This window comes from Acyrthosiphon pisum, unplaced genomic scaffold (genome assembly GCF_005508785.2).
Source record: "Acyrthosiphon pisum isolate AL4f unplaced genomic scaffold, pea_aphid_22Mar2018_4r6ur Scaffold_21146;HRSCAF=23148, whole genome shotgun sequence".
Classification (NCBI taxonomy): Eukaryota; Metazoa; Arthropoda; class Insecta; order Hemiptera; family Aphididae; genus Acyrthosiphon; species Acyrthosiphon pisum.
The window spans coordinates 1-11,822 of NW_021770581.1; the positions used below are offsets into that span (position 1 = coordinate 1).

General features: G+C 28.2%; 2 protein-coding genes across 2 annotated transcripts; both read left to right on the forward strand.

The window, feature by feature from the left end:
* The first annotated feature begins 251 nt into the window (after positions 1 to 251).
* Positions 252 to 1,316, forward strand: LOC115034815 (52 kDa repressor of the inhibitor of the protein kinase-like). The gene has a single exon (XM_029492280.1). The coding sequence runs from the start codon at positions 252 to 254 to the stop codon at positions 1,314 to 1,316; it is 1,065 nt and encodes a 354-aa protein (XP_029348140.1).
* Positions 1,317 to 3,677: 2,361 nt separating this feature from the next.
* Positions 3,678 to 4,784, forward strand: LOC107883051. Its single transcript, XM_029492279.1, has 4 exons — positions 3,678 to 3,999; positions 4,077 to 4,115; positions 4,199 to 4,246; positions 4,467 to 4,784. The coding sequence occupies exons 1-4, from the start codon at positions 3,807 to 3,809 to the stop codon at positions 4,589 to 4,591; spliced, it is 405 nt and encodes a 134-aa protein (XP_029348139.1). The 5' UTR covers positions 3,678 to 3,806; the 3' UTR covers positions 4,592 to 4,784.
* The last annotated feature ends 7,038 nt before the right edge of the window (positions 4,785 to 11,822 follow it).

Genomic DNA, 11,822 nt, shown 5'->3' on the forward strand with positions numbered 1-11,822 from the left:
AAAAAACATGTATCGTCCAGATGGCACACTGAAGCTACAACTGCAGCAAAGTTTTTTGAGGACACTATTACACTTAAAAAAAAAAAAATGTTTTTGAACAAATTAACACTGCTGCTCACAAAATTATTAGTAATCATCGAGCAATCCTTAAATCAATCACTCAGACATTAATATTTTGTGGAACCCATGACATTTCGATTAGAGGTAAAGAATCAGATTCTGGAAACTTTCAAGACTTATTAAAATTAAGAATGGAAGCAGGAGATACAGTACTAACCAAACATTTTGAAACATGTTCATCAAATTCTAAATATACATCTCATAGAATACAAAACGAATTGATAAGTATTTGTGGTAATATTATATGTAATGAAATTGTAAAATGTGTAAATAACTCAATGGCATTTTCTCTAATGGCTGAAGAATCAGCTGATATCGCTGGTAAAGAGCAATTATCTATAGGAGTGCGTTATGTTACTCAAACATATGATATAAAAGAAGAATTTCTAGTGTTTGTAGAGCTTCAAAAATTGAATGCTGAAGCAATTGCATCATCCATAATCCAGTTTACAAGTAGAGTTGGTCTAGATATGTCAAAATTAGTAGGATTAGGTTTTGATGGATGCTCTACAATGAGTGGAAAAGAAAATGGCGTTCAAGCTATAATAAAAAAACAATATCCAATTGCATGTTTTTTCCATTGTGCATCTCATAAATTAAATTTAGTGGTAAATGACCAAAATAACCTTCCTGAAATCCGCAATTCAATAGGGACAGTCAAAGAAACAATTAAATTCTTTAGAGAAAGTATTTTAAGGCGTCGATTAATTTCCAATATCCCATTGCTATGTGAGACTAGGTGGTCTGAAAAATATAAATCTATTAGAATATTTGATAGTAATTTCTTTGAAATCAAATCGGTTCTCAGTAAGTTGGTTACTAACTATGATACAAATTCTGCTACTAGAACAAAAGCCTATCAACTTTCGTGTGCAACTTCTACTATAGGGTTTATTGTGTGCTTAAAAATTATAGCCAAGTATTCGAAAATATTAGAGCTAATTGTAAACAAATTACAAGCTGTTGATTCTAATTTGCATACAGTACATCAACATATACACTCAAATTTACTAGAAATATTAAAGAAGCGTAGATCGATGTCAGAAGAAAATTTTAGTCTGATATTTAATGATGTAAGAAACTGTGCAATTCAATTTAACTTGGACATACAAATTCCACGAGTAGTGTCAAAACAAACTCATCGTCAAAATATTGTTACATCTACTCCTGATGAGTACTTTCGGATTTCTATATAATATATACCTTATATTGATTCTTTAATTCAATCCTTAGAAATTCGTTTTAGTCCAATAAATGAAATACCATTTAAATTAGAATTTTTACACCCATCGACTATGTTAAAAATGACAAAAATAAATTTTATTGACATTTTAAAAGAATTAGACAACCATTATAAAATAGAAAACTTAGTAGAAGAAGGTCAAACATGGTATGATTATTGGGAGATGATGAAAGAGTCTTCATCAATTAATGAAAAGGAAAATATTTCTTTTTTTTAAAAGATTGTGAATTTTACCCAACTGTTAAGAAAAGTATAATTATTTATATGACTATTCCACCAACAACTTGTAGTACAGAAAGAACATTCAGCACATTACGTCGTGTTAAAACCTGGTTACGTTCAACAATGTGTGAGAATCGTTTATCCGGATTATGTATGTTAAGTTTACATAGAAAAAAAATCGAAGACCTTCATTTAGCTGAAAAAGTTGTTGATGAATTTGGGAAAAATAAAATAAAATTGCAATTTGTGTTCAATTAGTTAATAAAAGTATTTAATTAGTATAAAAGTGTTTGATTATTAATAAAAATTAAGGCTGTCCCCCCCCTGAATTTTCACTTGTGGGCGCCCTTGATACAGCATACAAGTTTTGAGCCAAATGCATTATAGATAAGAACTCTAATAAAAATGTCTAAGCATTTATTTTATTGATTTATAAGTGGTAGTTGCACACATTTTAAATTATTTGTTTACTTAAAAAAGATATGTTGTATCTATATTATAACTTAAAACGTTTTATAACTGGAGTCTGTATGGAAATGGAGTTTTTTTTTTAGGAGAATACTTAAATGCATTAATATACTATCAAGCATTTATAGAGCATAATAGTATAAGAAATTTGCCACTTACACCTCTCACTATTGTCATTTGAAAAGACTATTACATTGATAATTAATATTTGTTTCTCCTATTATCTCAATATTAATATTAATTTGAATAAATTAATTAAATGCTACATAATCTATGATATATCACATAACATTTGTTTTATGTTCTCAACATATAGGCACTTATGTAAACATATAAATTATATCATTTATAATTTTGAAGTTTCACTATAATTAATCAATATTACAAAACATTAAAAACATTAATTGCATACATTTTAATTTGTTGTACCATCAAAACCTTACAAATATTTACAATTCTTACAATCTATTTCTTATAATTTAATAAATTAGCATATTTTTATTCACGCATTTCTGAGAAAATCTATACTCTGTTCAAGTTAAGAAACTTAGATGGTGACCAACTTGTGCACAGGGACAATTGATTTGCAGCAAACTATATTTCTCAACTTGAACAGAGTATACAGTATAACTTATGTATACAAATTATATTATATCAATGTAAAATACAATAGTATTTAAAAGAAATTAGGAACTTTAAAAAAAACTATTAACTAAAAATAAGTTTTTGAGTTAACTGATATTTTTAATGTATTTCACCATTTGTGATTTACCTTAGTCAATAAAGAAATTATATTCTCAAATGCACTATTTGTTTGCAGAGCATTTTACGTTTTGTCCAGACCCATGGCATGGTGACATTATTTCGCGAAAATTATCATGCTGCCACAATACTGAAAATGGTAATAAGAAATAGCAATTAATGACTGATGGATTAGGATCTAGTGATATGAGAAATTCTTTTATTAATATTAACATTTTTTTTTTCTTTACGTAGATTATGTCTTTACCACATTTGCCACCACAGCAGATGCCAGAATTTCCAGAAGACTTTCACATTTTAGGGGGTTTTCTGGCAATCACAAGACTGGCAACACGTATGGGCATACTGATCCGTATTGTTCAGTTAGTGAACTATGTCAGACAATACTGGTTGACAACAGTACGTCCATCCGGGTTTTCCGTTTACGGTGTAAACATCCGTACTAACAATTTTGTGGAAAGTTTTCACAGCATGCTTAAGTCCACCATAGGCATACATCCTCCAGTCTGGTCTTTTTACGGTAATTTATTTTTAATAAAAATATATAGTTGACAATAGCTGGAATTTTGATTGGTTTTTATAATTTTTTGCAGATCAATTACGTTCGGTTGAAAGTAGAGTACGGAGGGAGACGTTACAAACAATCAATGGCCAGCGAGTGAGACAATTAACTATATAGGGTTTACATTTTTGAAATAAATTATAATTTTAATAAATCAAACTTTAAAGGTACGAAGATCTATTGTGTCTAGCAGAAACACAAATAACTGCATTTTGGCTAATGCTCTACGAAACATACGCTATGGCCGCTATGACACAATGGCATATTTAAGAAGAGTATCTTATTCGGTGAGAGGGTATATGAATATGCGAATAGGCCCTTTAGCTAATGGTAGGTACCATATAAATTCAATTGGGTGTATAAACTAAATGACAATAAAATGGAATTATAGAAATCCTTCTTGAAGATTTAATTCCTGGACAGCCACCAATGGTTGGACTTCAGCCTCGGCCACCTGTATTGCCGCCATTCCACATTCATGGAGCTGGTAGACCTAGGAAGGGCCGTAGTTGTCAACGGGCAGCAGCAGTTCCAGAAAATCATGAAATGGTCCGGCATCGAAATGTGCGCCAACAACCAGGTGGTGGTAACCTTCGATTAATTGAAGATCATTGTCTTCTCGGTAATATACAACTATACATTAAAGTTAAAAATACATTATATACTCTAGTTACCATACTTTAAATATAAATATTATAGGGAATTCGGATAATATTGAGGCACCAATCCAGATTCAAGGTAAGCATATAGAAATAAAATATGATAAAAATATATTGTGTCTTAAATCTTAATGAAATATGACATTTTGTTTGTATGATTAGCAAATAATGAAGACCGAAATGTGCCACTTGATCTACCAGGAAACGAAAGTATGCTTTAGAGTATTTCTATAAGTAAAATGTTGGAGTGTCACCCTTGGGCGGTTCTCCACCAAAGTACTAATGTTTTGTATTTTATTCTTCTACGCTCATATGCTTATTGTAACTGTATTACAAATTGTATATTATTCTAACAAATTTAAAAATAATAAATAAAATAAATAATTTATGAATAAATATTTACTATTCTAAAATTTAATTTGTATTAAAGTTGAACTGCCAGATATTGATGATACGTTAGTGGAGGAAGAGGTCTATGAAATAGTTGAACTTGGCATAGATGATGCTCTTGTTGAAGGTAGATTGATTTTAAATGTTATAATACTGAAACATTAGGTTAATAACTTTCAATTTTGTTTCACAACAAAACACTCCACCAACTCAACAGGCAGTTGATTTAGATTTCCCTACATTCGAAGGCAAGTTATTATTATAATAATTTTCTTTTAAAAGGATGTTACACTGACATTTGTTATCGTCTTAGAAGTGTGTAACATACCTAATTTTACTCTCAAAAAATCATGTTTAGCTCCACTAGTTTAAAAATTAGAGTGAATTTACCTCATAATATGTAAAGATAAGATTTTAAAGCGAGTTATAAAAATTTATTTTTAATTTTAAAATTGTAAATTTTATGTACATATTAAAATACTCATAACTTGCTTTAAAGTTAAAATATAATAAAAAGCCTACTTTAAGCCATATAATAAACTTAGCCTTAAATTTTAGAAGAGGGCAATTTAGTCTAATTTTTAAACTAACTGAGCTAAACGTGATCTACTGAGCTTACAATTTTTTATGTTACACACTTGTAAGGAGAAGACAACAAATGTCCTTGTTACGTATTCTTAAACCGAATTGAAAAATAAAAATTCACTTATACTTTTTATTCTATGTTTCATTTGCCTTGAAAGTTGGAGCCAAGTGAATTCGGCCAATATTTTGGTGCCTTGCGGTCACGGATGGTGCTGTGATGAGTGTGCGATTCGACTAGACAAATGCGGAGTTTGCAAAGTAGAATTTCCAACTACACAGCCCATCCGTATAATGCATGTTAACCTAGGAGATTGTAAATATTAATAATGATACAGTAAATTGAAGAATTTTTCTTTTATAATTAAAATATACAATTTTTATTAAAAGGTAAATGGATGCAAAATACCTCATTGCTCGATCCAACTGGAAGCCAGTGCCTTGGATGTTTGCGCCATGTACAATATGTACCAGACCAGGCGCAATACATATTGTTGGACTGTGGCCATGGATGGTATTGTGCGAGCTGCATATCAACACCTCCTGTCACATGTGAGGTCTGTGGCGATATGGTAGATGGTACCTTAAGGATATTTTTAAATTAAAAAAATATTTTTTGTGACTTATTTATATATATATATTTTTTTCTTTTATATAATACAATACTTTTTTTTATATTTAAAATTTCATTTGTTTTGTTTATTAAACTTGTTTCTTTACTAATTTCTTGCTCTGTTTAGTTATTTATTTTATACTAAAATTTTAAGATAGCTAAAATAAATATATCATTTTTATACTTACTTATTAATTATTATTTGGGAGAAATTCTACCAAACTTCCATCAATAGCAGATAATATAATATGTTTTAATTGTTAAACTAAATTGTTACAAAAACGTATTCCAAAAGATAAGAACACCACATAATATTAATTTATCTATCATAGAGATTGGCTCAAACGATTGTAAGACAAAATATTTAAATTTCTTGTTTTGATGTTGATAATTGTTAAAAAGCTTACTCATATAATATCTACTTAATATACCAATTTAAATTTAGGTATAAATCATATAAGCTCTTTGTTTGTCAAAATATGGACAAAATGGTAATTTATATACAACAATAAAAAAAAACAAGTTATTATTTCAAAACCAATATCTCTTAATAGTAATACTTGAAAATGTCATCTATAATGTATTATTGATATAATTGAATTCAAAACATAGTACATCCTGTTTTTTTGGTAATATCTAAAATATTTTCAAATAATAAAATGCCAATTTGCCAATTTAGGTGTAGACAGCTTTTAATCGAATCACAATTAATAGGTACCTTTGTGTTATGGATTCCATCATTCACTGAATAGGATGAATGGATATAAAATTGTTTCTAACTCGTCAACCACAGACAGAGTGGTCTTAGATTAATGTGAAAAGAATAATTAAATTATACAAAACAAATTTACTACAACTTTATTATAGAATCTGGAGTCAACAAATTCTGTTAATAACAAATAGCTTAATGAATTTCAAATTATAAGATATGATTGGGATCAAAGGATATCTGCTAGATATTAAAAGTTTTGTGGGTCAAGCGGCAATTGTTTGCTTCAAATTAATTTTAGTTATACAAGATGGAAGAGCTTTAAATTATCACAAAGAGTGTACCTAAGCAAATATAATTATTACCTTGCCACATTGAAAAAAAAAATGACTTGAGATGGCTAAATAGTCAAAACAAATATTTAAAATATCAAATTTCTAATTTATCAATCGTCTAATTTAAGATAACATTAAAAGTAAATCACATGTATTATAGATTTTTATGAAAAAATATGTCAAATATAAATTTTAATATCATACTAGCTGTGATACCGTGTAGCATGACTAAATAATTTATTTAGTCATGCCGTGTAGTGTGCTTCTGTTTTTCATTTACAAATTCTGAAGTTCTGAACTCTGAGAAGATTTCCTTTACATCATGGAGTGTGGTTTAATATGCTTTAATAAAATCTATACAATGTTACACTGATATAACTTATTTACTTATATTAAATATATTATAACTTATAAATTATATTATAATTTATATTAAAATGGTTTTTACTTATCAATTATCATGTAGACATGTGGTTATCCCCATGACAAAATGCAAATCACGTGACACAAATACGTCGGAGTAATATAATATAATATCGGTATAGTTTATGTTCGAAGTAATTGATATCGGAGTAGTGTTATGGTTGGCAGTGAAAATTTTTTTTCGTAGTTATACAATGTCGTAGTAATATATTGTCGTAGCATTGGTGTTATCCCTTCACCTCAATGCACTATGCCAGTTTTTTGCACTCAGTGCAGTGATAGTTGCACCACAGAATAAAGTACCCATAAAATATTTTATTATCTTTATATCGTTGATAAGTATTGATTTTATGTTTCATCTACACTTGCACCAGCCTGCACCCAGGACGATTATCAGTGATCTATATGAGTGCAACCTGGGTAAAACGCACGGACTAAGATATAATGGACTGGAAACGACATGGTCGGCGGGGGTCGGGGGACGGCCACCAAAAGATGTCACTGATAACAGACTGTGTTCTTGAAGTTTTCAGCGCTACCGGTGGTTTAAATACAATTTAACTAATTTATTGTCATTGTCTAATATAGGCTATAGCGTAGTGGAGTAATATTCATTGATTATTAAAACATTTTTTTAAAATGCGTACTTGTAGTGTTAAAGGATGCACTAGTACAAAAAACAATCCCACGATTTCCTTTTTTATACCTCCAAAAGCAAATTATTTAGCTTGGAAATTAGCAGTAAGTAATGCTAATTGTGAGGAGACAGTTGTAAAATATGTATGTGCTGAACATTTTCGTCCTGATGAAATACTTAATAACTATTTGGTACCACACGATATTCCAAATGTAAATATTACTTTATTATGTACCTACATACTTTTATTTAATTTTGTTGATACATAGCCATTTGATTTTTTTATGTTATAGAAATTTGGAAACAGTGATCGCAATAGATTGAAAAGGGGGATTGTTCCTTCCATTTTTCCTCTTGTTCAAGAAAAAAGTAATGATATTTTATCTTCCATCAACAATTCAAATTCTGATTACAATTATGCCAAGTGTTTAAATAATCAAGTTAATAAATCGGTTCGGAGAGAGTTATTCATTGAACCGTATAAGTTAGATGAAGAGCTTCCGAATAAACGTTTAAAATTATTTGAAGTAATGCTTTTAGTCATTATTTTGCTATTTAATAAATCTTGTATATACATTATAATAGCAATTTTTACATTTAAACTTTCTTTCTTTAGGATACGATTAATGAGATATTCACATTTAATGACTTAACAATACATTTTAAAAAAAGCCGTATTACCAGAAGGATGGATAACACATTTTAGTCATCATGAAATGTTTTTTATAAACCACAGTTCAATGATGGTAAAATGAAAATTGAAAAACAATTAGTTTTTAAAGGTTCATCGGAAATATGTGTATATGTTCACCAATTTACTACTGAATTAAAAAAATAAGCAACACATTAAAATATCCAATTAGCTTAAAGAAAACTGTCTCAAGCAATTTCGATACTTGATCTAAAAAAAAATTTGTGTAGGTGGTCCAAGACCAATAGATTTTCCAGGTAAACATTATTCTTTAATCTTTTTGATATTACCATTAAAATGCAATCGAAAATTGATTGATCATTTGCTGATTATATGATATTTAGGAGTTCGGATAAAAACTGCAACCTTGGATAATAATCATTTCTGGCGTCACCAAAAATGTACCATTTTTACTGAGAATAAAAAATGTACAGCTTGTAAGAATTTGACTAAATGTTTTAGAAATTCGTTGATTAAAGAAAAAAAATCAACATATATTGGATGTACTCTAACACCAACCAGACGTAGAATATTAAAAAATATTAAAAGTAGTAAAAGAAATTTGCAAAAATCAAATTCAAGGTAAGGTAACATATAACATTCAATAAATTGCATTTACACTTATGTAAGTTTTTAAACTTATTTGAATACATAATTAGGATGTATCATTTTAGGTTTCATTTAAATTATATGAATTTATTGTAAGGCTGGTATTGATTCATAATTTGCAGGTTACAGACTATTATTAAAGATATCAACTTTGAATTAGAAGAACTACAAACAAAAACAAATACAATATCAAATGACTCTATACAAAATATCTTAGACTCCGAAAAGTTAAGTAATCATCAAAAAATTTTAGTCAAAGAAATAATAAATACAAGTAAACATGGACAAAAACAAAATCGAAAGTATTCTGAAGATTGGATACTTTTATGTGTTTTGTTAAAAATCTTAGTAATATCTTAGTCCGTGGTATAACGCTATAAGAAAGATAAAGATAAGAGACGGATACAGACACGGTACCATAGACCTATTAACTAAAGGTTAACTAGACAAACTAGACAGTTGTCCGAAAAATGATAAGGACCCGGGTCGAAAGCAGCAGCGTAAAATGTGTTTTCAACATTAAATTTCTAAAAATTATATTAATAAAATTATATTAGATTCTGAGTGGAACGATGAATGTATTGATTTTACAATGATGTGTGTTTTTTTATTTTTTTTTTATTTTATTTTCATTTTTTTTGTGTCTGTGTACACGATAAGTAGTCGAAATAATGCTACGATTTTCAACTTCAGTATCTTGTTCAATCAGAAAGTGAATATCGTTGGTGCATTGGGGAGGTCAAAATTTATTTCCCAGTAGTTTTCAAAAGCACCGGGAAAAACAAAAGAAAAATTAAGGAAAAACGGGAATTTTTACGCAAAATCGATTTTTCACAAAATTGAATTTGGTTCTTGGTGTAACTTTAAAAAAAATGACCGTAGATACATGAAATTTTGACTGAATGTTTATCTTAGCATCTTCTATACACCATACCATTTTCAAAATATTTTGATTTATTTTGAGCTCTTTACGGACATTGTCAGTTTTCATTTTTTTTTAGTTTTTTTTCTAAAAATATCAATAAAATTTTATTTGTTGATTTTTTTAATCAGACAATACAATATCAGTTGAAAAATATTAAAAATACATAGGCACAATTTTTTTTTATAAGCATTTAAAGATCAAATGTTGACAAAATTTATCAAATTTTAATTTGAAAAATTATTTTGTAGTTAAAAATTTATAAAATGTTCAATTTTTGTATCTAAGAATTGAAAATTTAAAACAAGATTCCACGTAAGTAATTAATTCTGTTACCAAAAAATCTAAAAAATACATTTACACAGTTTATTTTTATAGTCATTTTAAGTACAAATTTGGACGAAATTACATATTAAAAACCTAGGATAACTATTTTAGTTATTTTGTTGTGATTTTATAATATTATTCGTGGGTACTTGAAACTTCTAAAGTATACTATTATATATCTATGATAGTACCATGGTTTTTTGTTGATGTATATCGCGTTATAAGTACCTAATAGATATTATGATATGATTAATTTGGAATTTATTATATGTACCTATTAAAGGTCAATTTTTTTTAAATACTATAGACTAATATAATATTATGTCTTATACCTAGACTAACATACCGTCTCCGCTCAGAATCGTTTTTCTTATACAATGATATTATATCATTGAATTCATATTTAATACCATCCATTATACAGTGACCCACTTGTAACCTACTGTACAGCAGAGCGAAATCCACTTACCCACCTTTTTTTTATACAATTTTAATTGATTCATCATTCCAAAGTGCACATGCTGAAAAGTTATAAGTTAGTAAATACTAAATATTAGTACCTATAAAATTAATAAGTAGGTAGTCAATAATACATTAATATTAGAACTATATGAAAAATATGATGTTTTACAGCAGTTTTCAAAAACCAACTTTTAAAAAAATACAATTAATAACTAAGTGACTGACTAGGAATGAGCAAAGAAACTAAAAGTTAATATGTAACAGCTTTTAATATAAATAGTGATTATTTGTTATGTTTTATTATAAAGAAATAAAGTGGACAAGGGCCGGATTTGGCGGAGGGTCTTAACTCTTAAGGGCACTTTCCCCGGGCAGCAGATATTTGGGAGCATCTAGATGCTGTCATGCTGATATACTATAAAAAAAAAAATGAATGAATGTGATGTAGGCCATGTAGGTACTGGATTTTTTTTACCATTTGATGAAATTATAGAAGACTTTTTAGGGAAAAAATCAAGAAAAGTACCAAATTTATAAAATTGTATTTATACTTAAACATTTTTATTTCACTCATTTGGATTGTACTATTTAGAATCAACTGTAAATTATAAAAATTTGAAAGTATAAAATTAAATTAAACTGTGATTATATTTTATCATAAATGTAACAGTTTGAAGGATTAATTTCAAAATTGTAATAAATCAAATGTTATGAGATTAATATAATCATTTTTACTCTTGAAAATATGAAGGTTTAATCAATAATATATTATAATATTGCTAGCTTTAAATTATTTTTGAAATTTGTGACACATGAACAGCGTTAGGTAATTCAAACTTTAAATAAACACGTTTTAAGTAGATTGACAAGTATTAGCTAGGTAGTTATATATAACGTGTGCAAGTTTGAAAATGTTTTTATTTTTTTCTTACTAGGTTACGGTAACCTAATTGATATTTCCAAATGTCGTGGACAATGCTATGACGGGGCAGCCAATATTAGTGGACATATTACTGGTTTACAAAGAAGAATAATCGCCGTTGAACCTAGAGCAATTTTTGTTCATTGTACATTAAATCTTGTGGT

What these genes read in the sequence shown, in the direction of transcription:
- LOC115034815 (XM_029492280.1), top strand. Translation starts at nt 252, where the DNA reads ATGGAAGCAGGAGATACAGTACTAACCAAACATTTTGAAACATGTTCA.
- LOC107883051 (XM_029492279.1), top strand. Translation starts at nt 3,807, where the DNA reads ATGGTTGGACTTCAGCCTCGGCCACCTGTATTGCCGCCATTCCACATT. An exon ending in TGAAGATCATTGTCTTCTCG is followed by an intron (nt 4,000 to 4,076) that starts GTAATATACAAC and finishes TAAATATTATAG; the next exon opens with GGAATTCGGATAATATTGAG. An exon ending in TGATCTACCAGGAAACGAAA is followed by an intron (nt 4,247 to 4,466) that starts GTATGCTTTAGA and finishes TTTGTATTAAAG; the next exon opens with TTGAACTGCCAGATATTGAT.